Source organism: Chlorella variabilis (assembly GCF_000147415.1).
Source record: "Chlorella variabilis unplaced genomic scaffold CHLNCscaffold_22, whole genome shotgun sequence".
Lineage (NCBI taxonomy): Eukaryota > Viridiplantae > Chlorophyta > Trebouxiophyceae > Chlorellales > Chlorellaceae > Chlorella > Chlorella variabilis.
In genome coordinates this window covers 604,176-619,939 of record NW_005435066.1, presented here as the reverse complement: position 1 = coordinate 619,939, position 15,764 = coordinate 604,176, and the positions used below count along the sequence as shown (strand labels likewise).

The 15,764-nt window shown below is 67.5% G+C and overlaps 4 protein-coding genes across 4 annotated transcripts; 3 read left to right on the top strand and 1 right to left on the bottom strand.

Annotated features, from left to right (window-relative positions):
• Positions 1-4,106: 4,106 nt before the first annotated feature.
• Positions 4,107-5,684, bottom strand: CHLNCDRAFT_138933 (hypothetical protein; the record flags this gene model as incomplete). The annotated part of the gene is made up of 3 exons (XM_005844466.1): positions 4,107-4,433; positions 4,613-5,173; positions 5,337-5,684. 3 exons carry the CDS (start codon positions 5,682-5,684, stop codon positions 4,107-4,109), a joined length of 1,236 nt encoding a protein of 411 aa, XP_005844528.1.
• A 734-nt stretch (positions 5,685-6,418) lies between these two features.
• Positions 6,419-9,250, top strand: CHLNCDRAFT_32522 (hypothetical protein). The gene is made up of 8 exons (XM_005844566.1): positions 6,419-6,547; positions 6,788-6,883; positions 7,113-7,138; positions 7,386-7,509; positions 7,779-7,923; positions 8,143-8,334; positions 8,562-8,657; positions 8,813-9,250. The coding sequence occupies exons 1-8, from the start codon at positions 6,476-6,478 to the stop codon at positions 8,890-8,892; spliced, it is 831 nt and encodes a 276-aa protein (XP_005844628.1). The 5' UTR covers positions 6,419-6,475; the 3' UTR covers positions 8,893-9,250.
• A 292-nt stretch (positions 9,251-9,542) lies between these two features.
• CHLNCDRAFT_36840 (GTP binding protein) lies at positions 9,543-11,835 on the top strand. Its single transcript, XM_005844565.1, has 8 exons — positions 9,543-9,754; positions 9,903-9,933; positions 10,059-10,129; positions 10,237-10,307; positions 10,518-10,606; positions 10,823-10,938; positions 11,162-11,311; positions 11,517-11,835. The coding sequence occupies exons 1-8, from the start codon at positions 9,734-9,736 to the stop codon at positions 11,601-11,603; spliced, it is 636 nt and encodes a 211-aa protein (XP_005844627.1). The 5' UTR covers positions 9,543-9,733; the 3' UTR covers positions 11,604-11,835.
• Positions 11,836-13,000: 1,165 nt separating this feature from the next.
• CHLNCDRAFT_138930 (hypothetical protein) lies at positions 13,001-15,532 on the top strand (the record flags this gene model as incomplete). Its single annotated transcript, XM_005844564.1, has 6 exons — positions 13,001-13,877; positions 14,038-14,117; positions 14,222-14,286; positions 14,412-14,649; positions 14,744-14,929; positions 15,071-15,532. The coding sequence occupies 6 exons, from the start codon at positions 13,001-13,003 to the stop codon at positions 15,530-15,532; spliced, it is 1,908 nt and encodes a 635-aa protein (XP_005844626.1).
• Positions 15,533-15,764: the final 232 nt, after the last annotated feature.

Below are 15,764 nucleotides of genomic sequence, written 5' to 3'. Positions count from 1 at the left end.
CTCCACACCCCGCCAAGTAGCGGGCGGCAGGCAGCAGGGGCAGCGGCGGCGGCGGGCACCTGGCGTGATCTTTTGCTGGCGCTTGGCCAGCGGCTCATCCTCCTCCGACCACTCGCTTTCTTCATTTGTTGTCGTCGTCGGCGGCGGCGGCCTGGGCTTGGGCTTGGGCGCCGCGGCGAGCACCACAGCGTCGTCTAGCAGTCCTGGGTGCTTGGGGATGGGAGGCCTGCCGGCGGCTGCGGGCTTGACGCCTCCTGCTGCTGGCGGCTTGGCCGCGGCGGGCGCCGCCGGCTGGCCGCGCCCGGCGCTGCTGGCGACGCTGCTGCCCGCGGCCGCGGCCGTCTTGCCGCCGCGGTTCACCAGCGGCGCGTTGTCTTCGCTGTCGCTGTCGCTGCTGCTATCACTCACCACCTGCGGGGCAGGCAGGCAGCAGGAGCGGAGAGGCGCATGAGAGGGAGTCCCCGGGCACACCTCGGGACCGGCGACCATGCAAGGCGGTGCCTTTGGTGGCCGAAGCGGCAGACCAGACTCCCAGCCACACAGGGCTTCTTCTCCCCGTCCGGAGCAGCCCGACATGTGCACAGAGCTGCAGAACAGCCCGCAGCAGCAGCCCAGCACGGCGCCAGCCTGCCGCCCACCTGCGTCCCATGCAGGTGCGCCGCCGGCTTGGCCACCCCGTTGGTGGCAGCGGCCGCTGCTGCTGGCTTAACCGAGCCGTTCTGGGCGGCGTGGGCCGCTGGTGGCGCCGCTGGAGCAGCCATTTCTTTCCGCTGGGCCAGCGGCACATTGTCGTCGCTGTCGCTCATCTGGTCGTCACGCAACCCTGCGCCACCGCCCTGCTGTGTGTGGTTTGCGGCTGCAGGGGGAGCGGTGTTTGGACTCTCTTTGGATGCCGTCTGTGCGGCCAGCGGCCTCCCTTTGGCTGCTGTGCGCGGCAACGGCCAGGGCGAGCGGTGCAGGGCCCGATCTCAATAGCGGGGGTCAGACAGGTGTGCGGCCTTTTCCATGCGAGAAGTACGTCTGTACAGAGGCGCTGGAGACCTCTCAGGCGGGTTCGCATTGCTGCTCGGGCATCGGATCACTTCTCAGGGTCATCAAACTAGCCACCAGCTGCTGACCTCTCTGCCGGCACACTCTCATGAGTTTCTCGCCGCCCGGGGCAGGTAGCGGCGTTCAGGTGCCCCCCACGGAGCTCCTCTGATCAGGTTGCAGCTGATGGTATTGTATCCTCCGCAGTCTACCTGATGAGGAGCGGCGGCAGCTCCTCCCGCCGGCCGCTGCCCTCACCGTCTGCACCCCTGCCGCCCAGCGCACCATCTGCCTGGTGTGCACGGGCTGTGATATGGTGTGTCTGCATGCGTGCTGTACCCCACCGCTGCTGGGCATTGTGTGCGCCGAAGTCGGCTTCCCCTTTCCGACTGAGACCGGCCAGGCGACGTGCGCACTGACTTGAGACAGCAGCCTGCGGTTTGCCATCGGCCGGGGATGGTGCCTGAGCTCACGACCTCCCATATTCCCACAAAGTGACGTGCTCCAATTGCCAAGGGGCGCGGCGCAGAATGATCGACCCCGCCGACTGTCCGCTCCGTGACGCTGCAGCCCGCTGCGGCGATGCGCCCGCCGCGCTGGCATCAACATGCTGCATGGCACCCCCGTGCTGCGCAGCATATCCTGCTCCCTACACGAAGAAGCACGACGGCCTGTCGTCAGGGGAAGACGGGATAAGTGCCTCGGCTTCCAACCGGCTGCAGGGGCTTTGCCCCAATGCAAGCCAGTTCCTTTCGCCAGCATTCTAGCATGACATTCGTCGATCCTGCATTGGGTGCGCGCGAGCCGGCCGCCGCCCACAATAGAAGTCCGCCCTGCGAAGCACGTGCGTGCCCTTCAGCCGGGTTTGCGGTCGGGCTGGCCATCTCAGCACCCCAACCGAGCGCACAGCCCGCGGGTAGGCGGCCGCGGGGCATGGCGCGGAGTACGGTCCCCACCGGCGAGGCAGTGCCGCTGCTGCTCCGTCGCCTTGCGGCGCTGACAGCCAGCTGGGATGTGAACCCCGCACTGGACAGGTGGGCTGCCAGACGCGCCGCAAGCCCTTCACCAGCGATGGTGTGTGCCCTTGCTCTTCGCATACATACCGCGCCCAGCTGCTGGCGCTGCCGCCAACTCCCGGAGTCGGTGGAGTCCACCGGCATCTCGCCCCCGCAGCTGCCTCCCTCCCTCCCTGCCTGCGCCTGCCTGCAGGCACACCTACACCATGTCTGGCACCATCATGCTGGGCCTCGCCATCCTCATGTCGCCGCGGGTCGGCTGGGCAGACACCGCACAGATGGCTGCCCAGGCCCTCTGCCACCTCGCCTTTGTGCTGGCACTGTGAGGGCCCGCCGCTGCCTGCTGGGCGCGTGCAGACATGTGCAGAGCACGTTCAGCGGAACGCCACACACTGCTCAGCCGCCCCACCTTCCATCCAGGACCGCTCACCCTCACCCGTACACTCCCCTGTCCGACTCCCATCCTCCCCGCCCTGTGCCGTGTGCAGGCATCTGCCGTGGCAAGGGGCACGCCGCCACTCCACCACCGTACGCCTGCTGCTCGTCCTGCTGGGATACTGCTTGCCTGTGCTCACCTCCCTGGACGCGCTGCATGGCCTGAAGCCGGCGCCTTCGGCTGTGCCCTACATCGGCTGGCTGCTGGATGCAGCTGCCTTGTTCACATGTGAGAGACACGGCTTGGCCTGACAGCCTGCTGCCTCCACGGTGCACAGCACTGCCTGAAGGTCACGCCTGATGGTCACGCCCAGCCCCGCTCCCTGGCCATGTGCTGCGGAAGCGGCGGCAGACACGCCGGCCCGTCACACGGTGTGCCGTGCCCATGCGGTGCAGGCTGCCGCCTGGACTGGCTGTGCTTTGCCACGCTGGGCACCCGCGCACCGCTCTACCCATCCATCGCCCTGCAGCTGCTGGCGCTGCGGCGGGTCGTTGCCGCAGACTTCTGCCAGGCCCCCGTGCTGCGCCACCCGGTCATGCAGGGCCGCATAGGTGCGGCGCCACGCCTGCACCCTTGCGCCTGGTGGCTTGCAAACGTGTTGGGGAGGCACCTCCCCGAGTCTCCACGGCACCTGAGGGACTGCCGCCTTGCTTGCTGGCTGGATGTCCTGGGCCCCATGCATCATATGCCGCTCGCTCCAACTCCATCTGCACCTCCACCCCGCCCCATCCGCAGACACGCTTCATTCCGTAATTGCTGCCGCTGGGAGCGGCCTGGGGAGCAGCTTGCCAGCCATCGACCTGCTCATCCCGTCACGTGAGCTGCCTGCACTGCGTGCTGCCCCCCATGCCGACAGGCCGCCAACCGCGCCCGCCATGCATGCGTGGCGCAGCGCAGGCGCGGCATCCAAGGCGGCATCCGGGCCGGGGCTGTAGCACCGCCTCCGACTCCCGCCTCGCCTCCGTGCCTGCTCCCCTTCCTGGCGCAGGACCGGAGCACCGCTGCCGCGCGCTGCTGCTCTTCTGCTACATATTCATCGACCTGCTTCTTATGCTGCTGCTGATGGTGCCGCCCCAGCCGCTGGCGCTCCCGCAGCAGCAGCAGCAGCAAGAAGGGACCGAAGGGGGGGGTGCCCATGCCAGCCCAGCGGCACCGCCGCCGCCGATTGCGGAAGAGCAGCTGTACAGCTGGCTGCGGCTGCTCAGGGCGCCCTGCCACGGCAGCGGCATCGCCCAATGGGCTCGCGCCGCCACCCTCATCCTGCGCTGGTGGGCACTCATCACGCTGCTGTGGTCCGCCTGCTGCCTGCTGTGGATTTGGGAGAGGTGAGCGCGCCCCGACCGCCGACACGTATGGTGCATCTCTCTGACAATACCCAGTTTTGCGCGCCTTGGCCTGAATTTCGATTGTGTTTGGTACAAGTTCACCACCCCTCACTCGCCTGGTACCACTCATCCATTTCATCAATTACCTGCCCACGCCTCACGACCGCTGCTCGCTGCCCACATATTTCAACCCCTGCTTTACTATGTTATACCAATTACTGTGTCACTATGTCACTTATCCACTCATCAATCAACGGCAGCGTTGGAGGAGAAGTTGCACGAGGCCGCCGCTTGTGCCACCTATCGCCCGTCGCCCGCCGCCGACTGGCCGCCGCCGCCGCTCCCCAGCGCCTCGTACCGCGCCCGCAGCGCCGCGGCCTGCGCCTGCAGCTCCGCCAGCTCCGCCTCCTGCTGCTGCATGTCGGCCAGGCAGCGGCGGTCGGTGACCACCCGCCAGTCCTGTGCCAGGTCGCCGCGCCGCCGCTGGGCGCGCTCCCGCCGCGCCCGCGCCGCCGTCGCCTGCGCGCGCGCCTGCTGCACTTCGCCTTCCACAGCCTCCAGCCTGGCAGCCAGCGCCCCACGTTCCAGCCCCACACAGTGAAGCTTCTCGCGCACGTGGGCCGTTATCTGGCGGCGGGGAGCAGGGCAGGGGCAGGCACGGTATGAAACAGCCGGCGTGTGCAGCTGTGCTTCAGCACCCGCATTCCCAGGGCTGGCGTGCCACAGGGCATCCCCCCTTGCAACTCTGCCGGGCTGGTCCGTGGAGCCACCCATCCCCCTGCTCCCCATGCACGCAGCCAGCCCACCTGCACCGCCTGCGCCAGCTTGCCCCGCAGCTTGTCCACCTCTGCCGCCCGTGCCTCGCGCTTGGCCGCCAGGCTGGCATTCTCTATGCGCAGCTGCTCGTAGTCCACCAGGTGCAGACCCTCCGCCGACAGCTGGTCGGCGGCCTTGAGCCGCCGCTCGGCCGCCTCCAGCTGGCGTCTGAGCCGCGCGTGGCATGCGCGCAGCGCCCGCACTTCCGCACCCTTGGCCGGCTCGGCTGCCAGGAAGCGCTGCAGCGCCGCCGACGACACCGCGGCCTTGATGCGGCCAGCAGCTGCTGCGCGCTCCGAGGCCGCTGCCGCGTCTGCCACGAAGCGCAGCAGCGCCTCGCGCTGCGCCTGCGTCTTGGCGGCGGCCGCGGCCAGGCGCGCACGCTCCGGCGCCAGCGCCGCCTCTGCGGCGACCGCCGCCGATGCCTGCTCGCCGCGCAGGAGGCGCAGCTGCTGCAGGGCCAGCAGGTAGCGCTGCTCTGCGCCCTCCATCAGCTGCCCGCTGGCGTGCTGCAGCGTCTTGCGGGAGGCCTTGGTGATGCCGTCCAGGTACTGCGGGCGGGCAGCAGCGGGAGAGAGTTTCTTCATTCCGGGTAAGGCATTGCAGGGTGAGTCACACTGTAACCAGAAGGCTGCATGATGCGCTGCCGCAGGCGCAGGATGGAAGCGCCACATACTCGAGGTTGCTGCCAGCGGCGGCAGAGGGCCCAGGTACCTGCCGCACACGGCCCTGTAGGCGCCCATTCTCATGCAGCAGATCGGCGTGCTGTTGCTCCAGTGTCGGCGCCTGCGGCTCTGGGGCTGCGCTGTCTGCGCTGCTGCCAGCCTCCTCTGCCTTTACACCGGCGGGCGACATTTCCGCGGTACCAGTGCGAGCAGGCTCGAGGGTTGCCGCCACGCTGCCATCGTCTTGGATATCCAGCTGCAGCCGCACCCGCTCGTCTGCCGCAAGCTGGAGCACCACCGCCAGCGGCCGTGCCTCATCGCCAGTCAGCTCCAAGCGCAGGTGAAGCACCGGCGGCGGCGGTGGCGGCGGTGATGGGAGTGGCGGCGGGTCCGCCATGGTGGAGCTGGGGATGCCCGGCTGCACTCTCGGCGTCTGCAGCACCAGGTGCTGCCGCTGCTAGCGTGCCTGCCTGCTGCGCACCGACTTGCGATGCTCCGGTCAACGCCGACTCCCGACACACACCCAGCTGGGCCACCTTCAGGGCTGCAGCCAAGCTCCTATGCACGTCTGGCATTCCAATTCAGGCGCAGCAGCTCAAAATGAGCTGGTTTGGGGGCGGAAATTGCCCTGGAAAGTCCTCCCACACCCAGATGCCAACCGAAGAGCCCTGGTCGCATATGCCCTTCTGCTCAGTTGCAAACATGGCTCCCCTGCTGCCCGGGTCCCTGTACAGCGCCGGCCTGCCCCTGGCGGCGCTGGCTACCCAGCACAGGGAGGCCCAGCAAACGGTGGCCTACTCGGTGGCAGAGAGCAGCGTGAAGCAGCGTTTCTTGATGGGCAACGCCCCAATGGTGCCTGCCGCGTCGGAGAAGAAGATCGCCATGTACAGCAAGGTGGGTTGATGCAGGGCAAGCTCCAGGAGCTTAAATCGGAGGCCTGCGCGCCTGCTGGGCCCTCCGCTCGGCGCACTGTGGCCGATGGAACGCTCCCAGGGCGGCGGCGGCTATGGGTTTGGCCCGACGGCGGTAGAGATGACACACTGTCCGCCGCCGCCGGCCCGCCGCCGCCGCCGCCCCACATGCCAATGTTGCCAACCAGAAGGCTCCCTTCGCTGGCACCGCCCCCTGCAGGACTTCTACATCGCGTGCAGCCTGGGAGGCATCGTGGCGTGCGGCCTGACCCACACCATGGTGACTCCGCTGGATGTCGTCAAGTGCAATCTGCAGACCGACCCCAAAAACTACACAGGCATTGCGCAGGTGGGGCTGCCGCGCCAACGTGTTTGGCATTTGAGCAAGGCTCTGTAGCCAGCAGCAGCCAGCAGCATGCGCACCACTCGAGGAAGCATGCCCGCAATCCCACGGCGCGGCCTGGCAGCTCGGAACAGGCAGCCGACGTGCGCGCCTCGCTGGCGCGCTGCCTGCTGTGGCCCACGGCGCAGCCTGGCAGCTCGGCGCCGTCCAGCATGCATGCTTGCCACGCACGCCGCTGCCATGCAGGGCTTCCGCAAGATTGCGTCGGAGCAGGGCTTCAAGGGCCTGTTCAAGGGCTGGGTGCCCACCGCCATTGGCTACTCGGCGCAGGGTGCCTTCAAGGTGCGCGGCGGGGCCTCCTCTGCGGGCGCGCGCCCCCTTGCTGCCTCGCCGCTCGGCCCGTGTGCCGCCGTTGCGCTGCCTCTGTGTCTGCACTGCCGTCGCACTGCTGCTGCGCCTGCATGCCCGCGGCGCGCATGTTGCTGCCAGTGCGTTGCTGGCGGGCATGGGACCTGCCCCATCATCCTCATGTGCCTCATGTGCGGTTGTTTTGTTGCTTTCTTTCCTGCAGTTCGGCCTGTACGAGTACTTCAAGAAGTGAGTGGCACCGGGGAGGAGCCGGGATGAGCTGGGAGTCAGCTGGCTGCAGATCGGATCCGCTGGGCTGCTCGGGATGCGCGGGGCCAGGCAGCCGGGCGCGGCTGGCGCAGTGCGGCAGTTTGTACATGCGGGCAATGGGGTTGGAGGCGAGCGCGCCAGCGCTGAGAGCATTCCGCAGGGCCGGCCGCAGCAGCCATGCGCCATGCTGACGCCTTCCCGGTGCGCTTTCCTTTCCTCCCGGCAGGACGTACTCTGACATGGCGGGCCCCGAGGCCGCTAAGAAGTACCAGAACCTCATCTTCCTGGCCGGCTCCGCCTCCGCCGAGTTCTTTGCGGACATTGCGCTGTGCCCCATGGAGGCCGTCAAGGTGCGGGGCTGGGGATGGGGGCCTGGGGCTTTACTTATGGGCACCTGGACACCTATGGGCAGCTGGACGCTGCGGCTTGGGCCGGGAGCTGGGCTAGGGCAGCCGGGGCCGGGCCAGGTCGGCTTTAGGCTGGGCAGGCGCTCGGCGCGCGGCATCTGGTGCTCGAGCCGCGAGCGGCTGCATGCAGGCCACATGCCGCGCTCCCTCACCCGCCCGCCTCCTTCCTGCCTGGCCGCCTGCCCGTCCCCTCCCTCCCTCCCCGCCTGCAGGTCAAGGTGCAGACGGTGCCGGGGTACGCGCGCGGCCTCGCCGACGGCCTGCCCAAGTTTGTGCAGCAAGAGGGCGTGGGCGGGCTGTTCAAGGGCATCACGCCGCTGTGGGGCCGTCAGATCCCGTACACGATGATGAAGTTCGGTGTGTGCTGAGCTGGCGGCCTCGCTGGCAGCAGGCAGCCCCGCTTTGAGCGGCCAGGCGGCGTGCCGGTTGACGCTGGAGGCAGCCGTGGACGGCCCCTCCAGCCGGGGCCGGCAGCAGCGGAGCGTGGCCCGCTGCCAGCCATCGCAGCAGGCAGGCAGGCAGGCACCCCCCACCGACGCTCCCGCTCTCAGCCCTCCTCCCTGCCCCGCCCCGCAGGCGCCTTTGAGAACGTGGTGCAGGCGCTGTACAAGTATGTGGTGCCCAAGCCCAAGGCGGAGTGCAGCAAGCCGGAGCAGCTGGGCGTGTCGTTTGCCGCGGGCTACATCGCGGGCATCTTCTGCGCCGTCGTGTCCCACCCTGCCGACAACCTGGTCTCCAAGATGAATGCCGCCAAGGGCGTGCCCGCCAGTGAGTGCCGCGGGGGGCGCCGCGGGTGTGCAGGGGCGGCGGGCTGGGAGCGCGGGCGGGTGTGTGGAGCGGCGGCGGGCTGGGGGGCCCACCCGCTGGCCCGCGCAGCCCAGCGCTGGCCGCCCCACCATATGCGTGCACCTGCTGGCGCTCCTGCGCTGGCGCGCGTCTCCTCTCGCCTGCCGCACCCTCATGCCCTGTGCCACCTGTGCCCCTTGCCCCCGCAGGCGCCATCATCCAGGAGATGGGCTGGTTCAACCTGTTCACCCGCGGCCTCCCCCTGCGCATCGTCATGATCGGCACCCTGACCGGCCTGCAGTGGGGTGAGCCCGGGCAGCACTCGCTGTTGCCAGCGGCTGATGGGGTGCAAAAGCTGCCACCCCAGCAGCGCCTGCGGTGCGCTCGCTCGTGTCCAGGCCTCCGCACACGCCTCCCCTAAACTCCCCGCCTGCCCACACCCGCACGCCCTCTGGCGCAGGCATCTACGATGCGTTCAAGGTGTACGTTGGCCTGCCCACCACCGGCGCCGCCCCGCCTCCCGAGCCCGTCACGAAGTGAGGCACCTGCCCTGGCGCCGGCCCAGCGCCCGGCCCGGCCCGGCAGCAGCAGCAGCCAGCAGCAGCAGCATGGCGCGACGGCGGCGGACTATCCGCCCCCGGCGGCGCCTGCACGTACGAATGCCAGCGGCACGCGGCTGTGCCGCTGCTACCCAACAAAACCCTGGAAAACCCCACCCTCCAGATCCGCCTGCAGCGACAAACCCTCAGCTCCCTCCCTTGCTCCTCACTGCCGTCAATCCCGCCCTCTGACCTTTTCTGTTGTGTGCATGATGCACTCGCCTACTCCTCAAAGCACTTACCTCCCCACGCGACCTGATGGTCGCCGCTCAGCGGCGGTTGTAACCTCGCGCTGTGAATGATGCACCAGCAACGCTGGGCAACAGGGCTCTGGCCGCTTGAATGGCAGCTGGTAGCAGGTGGCGGCAGTGGGCTGATCACAGCAAAGTGAGGTGCAGGGGCTGCTGTCCAAGGGCGAGGCGACATGCCGGAGCAGTTTGCGCCTCGCCCGCCAGGTGCTTGCACTGCCACATTTGCAGACGATCGCCAGGCGATGCCGCCGAGGCGGGCGGCCGGGTGCTGAGCATGACCTGCTGCATCCGTGTCCTTGGCGACTGCCGATCGCTGCGACCCTTGAAATCGACTGTGCGTTGGCTGAGCGGGCCAGGCACTGCCCCACGCTCGAACAGCTTCAACCAACCCGCTCGCTGACAGCGGCGTGTTTCCCGCTTGACGAACTCCCTCCATTCACCAAGAAGCTCCAGGACCTAACGGAAGGCCGCGGGGGCCTGCAGCATCACCAAGAAAACACGGCAGCCTTGATCGGGGACAGCCGGGGCACGATGGCGGCGACGCAGGTGCAGGTGAGCGAGGCAAACGCTGCAGGGGGGCGCGGTGGCGGCGGTCAGAGAGAGTTGGGGCACCTCGAGCAGGCCGCCGCTCCCCTCCCGGCGCCCGACCCGCCGCCGACTTCCCCGTTTTCTCGCTCTCCCTCTCCCTTGTGGTCTGCAGCCCTTGGCCAAGTACAAGTTGGTGTTTCTTGGTAATTGATGCTGCCTGCCCCTTGCTGCAAGTGCTTGTCATGCCTGTCGGCCGGCGGCGCAAGGCAGCCTGTCGGTGAGAGCTCGGGCATGCGTTGGTCCGACGGCAGGCGCTTGCTTGCTGCAGGCGACCAGAGCGTTGGCAAGACCAGCATCATCACGCGGTTCATGTACGACAAGTTTGACACGACATACCAGGTGCGGCAACTGCTCATGGGACCGTTGCACACAGTGGACGGCAGCTGGGGCACCTTTTGCCTGCTCCTTTCTGCTGTGAGCACCCTCCAGCTGTTTCCCACCTGCAGGCCACCATCGGCATAGACTTCCTGTCCAAGACCATGTACCTTGAAGACCGCACTGTGCGGCTGCAGCTCTGGTGAGGCGGCTGCCCAAGACAGACGCGGGTGGAGGGCTGTGGCAGTGCTGTGTGCTTCATGGCTGCTGTTGGAGCATCCCAAAAGGCCTGCCCAGTTGACCAGCAGCGGGCAAGGCTGCTCAGCCATGAGGAGGACCGTTGTGACCAGGTGCCAGCTGTGCATGGAGTAGCGAACATGAGGGCCTTCTGCCGTGGGCCGCTGTGCTGCAGGGACACGGCGGGGCAGGAGCGCTTCCGCAGCTTAATCCCCAGCTACATCCGCGACTCCTCGGTGGCGGTGGTGGTGTATGACGTGACGAGTGAGCGGCGCAGCTGCCTGTGTCGGTAGCTGTGCTGTCCTGGCGGCCCGCCCGGCAAACTGGCTGTGCTGGCCGGCGTGCGGCACCCAATAGGCTGCTCTGGGTGTGCTTGGTCGCGCGGCAGGCAGACAGTCGTGCTGTGGTTCTGGGAGGAGTGATGCAGCGTCTGAGGCTGACTGCGCTCCGCTGTCCCTCCCCATGCGACGCTCGCCGCAGGCCGCCAGTCCTTCCTCAACATCCAGCGGTGGGTGGAGGAGGTGCGTGCAGAGCGGGGCAGCGACGTCATCATCGTGCTGGTGGGCAACAAGACAGACCTGGTGGACAAGCGGCAGGTGCGTGCCGGGGGCGCGCTGCGCGTGGGTTCACGTCCGTCTGTGCTGCCGCTGCCGCAGCCGCCGCCGCCGCCACCATCGGCTACTGCTTGCGCAGGCGGCTCCGCCCCGTTCTGCTTCTGCCCTATCACTCCGACAGGTCGCACCGCCTGCCCATCTGTCCATGGGCACCGCTCCCACTACCCTCACTGTCCGCTTGCTGTTTTGTATTCACTTCTGGCAGGTGTCGATAGAGGAGGGCGACGCCAAGGCTCGCGAGCTGAATGTTATGTTCATTGAGACCTCCGCCAAGGCCGGGTTCAACATCAAGGCGCTGTTCCGCAAGATCGCCGCCGCGCTGCCGGGCATGGAGGCGCTCAATAGCGCCAAGCAGGTGTGCGCGTGGGTGTGTTGCGCTGGGCGCATCTGTGTGCGGGTGTACGTGTGTGTTTGTGGGTGCTTCCGGTGCTGCATTGGTGGTGCAGCCTCGCTGTGGGCCGTGGTGGTGCCACAGCGCTGTCGGGTGCTGGTTGTGAGAGTGGGCTTTCCGGTGCTGAAATTGCGCCTGCTGCTCTGCCTGCCCGCCTGCCCGCTTGCAGGAGGATTTGGTTGACATCAACTTGGCGCCATCCTCAGCAGCAAAGGCAGGCGCAGGCGGCTCGGCCGGCTCCACGTGCGCATGCTAGCGGCCTCCGTGCGGTGCCTGCGCTGCTGCTGCCGCCTGCGGACATTAGCCTCCGGCGTTAGCCTCGGCGCCTGCAGCAACACGGCGTTCCTGCCATGGCAGCACGTGTTTGAGCCGCTGCAGTTCCATTCCGTGTGTCGTTTATTGGGTGACGATGCGGGCCTTGGCGCCGCGATGTTCCTTCTGTAGCCTTTCCTCCTTCCGAACGCTGACTTTGTAAACCCAACGTGGCTCGCCTGTTGGTACCTGGTGCTTGCTGTCGCCTGCCTGCGTCTCCTGGCCTGCGTCTCCTGGCCTTCATTCTTGATTGGTGTGTCTGGATGAACACCTCGTTGGTGCATTGCTGGGAAATTTTCCAGGTGGCGGCGGTATTACATCGTGGCGCCAGCCGTGCAAAAGAAACTAGCATCGCAGCACATCTGCGACGCATCCACTGACTTTTAGTGCTGCCTCCTGCGGACCTGGAGGAGATGGAGGCGTACGAGGTGGCTGGCGAGGTTGGCCAGCCCCTGGACTGGCAGCAGTTCGGCGTGCTCTTGCGCACAGTCAATGCCAACCTGACGTCTGTGGCAAATGTTGATCAGATGGCTGTGGACCTGGAGACCTCGCAACGTTTCCGCGAAAAATGTGTCCTTGCGCTGCCTGCTGGCCCTGCGCCGCCCTCAGTAACCAGGTGATGCACTATATGATTGAACCCGGGCCGCGGGACAGCGCTGAGCTTGCTCCCCGCTGCCGCCGCCGTCAACTCAGGGCGTTTGGCGAGCTGGCCGCGCGCCTGGCGGATGTCACCCTGGCTCTCAGGCGGTCGCAAGGCACAGAGGAGTTTGCAGGTCGTTTGCATGGAATCCGCATGCTGCTGGTTTGCGATGCCTTCGCGGCCACGCTCTCCGTGCTCCAGCAGAAAGCGCTGGAGTTGGCGGAAGGCGACTGGGTCCGCCTGCTGACTGCGGCAGGTGGGTGGCACAGCTTGCAGCGCCACCAGCCGTGGACAAATTGCAGACGGCTTCTTGAGCTGCTTGAAAGTGCATTGCTTGTCTGCCTGCCCCCACCTCGTGTGACAGCCGTGCCGGCGGAGCTGATACGGCCCAAGCTGCTACACCTGGCGGCAGATGCCTCGTCTGGCCCCATCATGTCCGTCAGCCGAGCCACTCTGAAAACATACCTGAACATCTGTTGTGCTCCGTTTTCGCTGCTGGCCAGCCTGATGGCAGCACAGCCGCCCCTGATGCCGCCGCGCAAGCCTCCCTGGCTTTGATGGTGGCCGAGGGTGAGCGAGCACTGCGTTGACATGCAGGCAGCAGGCAGCGCCGACTCCTTTCTGTCCTGTAGCTCTTCCTTGGATGGAACTCCTGTCCTGCTCTGTCGGCTTGCCGTGCAGGAACCCATGTGGCCCCCAATATGGCAGCTGAGTCGTTACGCAACATCTTCTATGCCACAGCTGTCTGCCCCGGCTTGCGAGCTGCAGTGCAGCGGCAGCCCGATGGGCAACAGCAGGTGGTGCGGTTGTGCGCCCGCTGCCTTGTGCTGCCAGAGGCCGAGCTGGAGATGGCCATGCAGGATAATCGCCGGCGCAACCTGCTGGCATGCATGGCTCAGCTGTTGGCAACGGATTGCTTCGCAGCCGGCATACAGCAGCACGAGGCAGCGGGCGGTGGCGTCAGCTTCCTGCTTGTGGCGGGAGCACTGGCAGCACGCGCGCACCTGGGGCTGGCCCCCGAGGCCAGCGTGACACAGGCGACACAGGCGCTACTGGCGCTGCCTTGCCTGACCCTACACGCCCAGCGTGGGCACACCATGCTGAGGCAGCAGGGCTTGCCTGAAGCGCACATGGCGGCGCTGCTGCAGCAGCTGGGCGGCCCCGGCGGCCTGCCGCTGCTGTGCCAGCTGGCAGGGGAGGTGGCGGCGGCGTCGGGGAGCGCTGCTGCAGGCAGCACAGCGGCGAGAGCCGACAGCAACAGCTTTGGCGCGCAGTGCTGGGGAACTGTACTGGTGCGACCTTGGACGTCGGCGCTGTCCAGTTGGATGCAGTACTGTGTCGCGCTGGCACACCACGACCTCTCCAGCGTGCTATGCAGCTCTGACACGTATGCTGCAGCCTGCCGCGCCGGCGAGGCGTTGCTGCGCCTGGCGCCGCTGCTGCCGTGCCAGCCTGGCCAGGAGCCGGCGCCCGGCAGCAGCGGCGGCTGGCGCAGCCTGGGCGCAGTGGTGGCAGCGGCTGGCGGCGCCCACGCGTTTTTGCGGGCCGGATTGCCCTGCGACCATCAGGGAGCAGCAGGTGTTCTGGGGCTTACGATGACTTTGCCCAAGCTGGTGGCAACCCTGCTGTCCCTCCCCGGGGCAGAGATTTCGCCAGAGACGGCCCTCGCCATCTTCCAAGCCCATGTGACTGCCTGCCGGCACACCCACGCAATGGCACCCCACCTGCATCCCTGCAGCACGGAGGCAGCTGGCAGCAGCGAGAGGGGCGGCCGTGGCGTTAGCGGTGCGGCGGCAGGCGCGCCAGCAGCTGGCGGCGGTGCAGGCGGCTCGGCCCCAGCAGAGGCAGGCATGAACGAGCCAATCGTGTTTGAGAAATCAGCTGCGACCATAGGCCGCTGCCTATGTGAATGTACGATGCAGACTTACGCTTACATCAGCGGCCTGCTACGGGAGCTGCCACCCAACGAGCAAGGCCCGTTTGCCAGGTGTGCATCTCCTTGTGATGTCAACACAACGGCAGCGCATTCTAGTGCTGTGGCGAGCCTGCTGATCGGGCCATGACCCCCTCAAGTGATCGACTGCGGAGCTCGCGCCGTTGGCTCCCTCGCAGGCGGCTGGAGTGCTGCCTGCTGCTGTACCTCAGTGCCCTGGCAGAGCTGCCAGTGTCCCTAGATAGGAGGCAGGGCGAGCTGGACTGCCGGCGGTGTATGCTGCTGTGCCACATGCTGAGCAGCACGGAGGTGGCGCTGGCCCCGCTCTGGCGCCTGCTGCTGGGCACTGCCAGCGTGGCGGCCGCCGGCATGGACACGCTCAGCCTGCTGGCAGAGGTGGCCTGCCGCGCGCTGCAGGTGGGTGGCTGCTGGCTGTCTCTGCCCGCCGCGCATCGTGTCACCCCCTGCTGCACCGGCCATGCCTTTCTTGCACATGCCGCACCCCCCGCAGTTCTTGTGTGCGACTGCCGGCGACTTCTCCGGCTCTGCTCCTTGGGAGGCCCCGCTGTACTTGCTGGAGCTGCTGGTGGAGCTGGAGCCGGGTGTGCTGCCGCGGCTGGCGGCTCAAGGGGCGCTGATGCGCACGCTGTGCACGGCAGCCGCGGCGCTGGCTGATGCCGCCAGGCAGGCGTCGCAGGTGGGCTGCGGGCTGCAGGGCGGGCGTATGCCTCCTTCGTGATGTGGTGGTGCTGCTGCGGTTGGACAGCTGGTGGCCTGGGATCGGAGCCCTGCTGCGGCTTTCAACAGCAATGTGGCTGTCTCCCCCTCCTGCATGCAGGCCAAAGCTTTGGAGCCGCACCTGCTGGGCCTGCTGGGCCTGCTGGCACCCCACCTGCAAGTGGAGCCTGCGCAGCAGGGTGATGTGCGGCTGTGTGTGGAGGGGCTGGCTTCAGAAGATGGGCAGCGCCACAGGCAGGCTCTGCAGCTGTTTGCCTCGCTGGTTGGGGAGCAGCAGGAGGAGCAGTCAGCTGCAGGCGACGGCGCCCCACCACGAAGGCAGCCCCTCGGCCCCGAGGGAGAGCAGCTGGCGGTGCGGCGGGCGCGGGCGCTGGCACTGCTCAAGTGCGCCAACCCGCGGTGCAGCAGGCTGGCGGGCGCCAGCGAGGCGGCAGCCCCCAGGGGGCGCCTCTGCAGCGGCTGCCGCACGGTGCGTTTCTGCAGCGAGGCGTGCAGCCGGCAGGAGTGGCCGCAGCACCGCGCGGCGTGCAGGCTGCTGCGGGCTGCGCCGCACGACGGCTGAGCCTTACCTTGAAATGCAATCCGGCCTGGCAGTAGCCAATGTAGATATCTCGTGTAAGCACCACTTGTTCTGAGACCACTCCATTCATGTTGGAGTCGCCCAGGAACTGGTGCATCCCATGGCGGGCGTCCACTTGGCGGCCCAGCTGGCGTGTGGCGGCGACTCATAATGATCCAGCCGCCCCAGCTGTGGAGATCTCTGCTGCCCGCTCTCTCCCATCGCTCTGTCGCAT

Excerpts from the sequence above, each read along its gene's own strand:
- CHLNCDRAFT_32522 (XM_005844566.1), top strand. The coding sequence starts at position 6,476 with ATGGTGACTCCGCTGGATGTCGTCAAGTGCAATCTGCAGACCGACCCC. Across the intron at positions 6,884-7,112 it reads CGGCGCAGGGTGCCTTCAAG|TTCGGCCTGTACGAGTACTT; the intron begins GTGCGCGGCGGG and ends TCTTTCCTGCAG. Across the intron at positions 7,139-7,385 it reads CTGTACGAGTACTTCAAGAA|GACGTACTCTGACATGGCGG; the intron begins GTGAGTGGCACC and ends TCCTCCCGGCAG.
- CHLNCDRAFT_36840 (XM_005844565.1), top strand. The coding sequence starts at position 9,734 with ATGGCGGCGACGCAGGTGCAG. Across the intron at positions 9,755-9,902 it reads TGGCGGCGACGCAGGTGCAG|CCCTTGGCCAAGTACAAGTT; the intron begins GTGAGCGAGGCA and ends TGTGGTCTGCAG. Across the intron at positions 10,130-10,236 it reads AGTTTGACACGACATACCAG|GCCACCATCGGCATAGACTT; the intron begins GTGCGGCAACTG and ends TCCCACCTGCAG.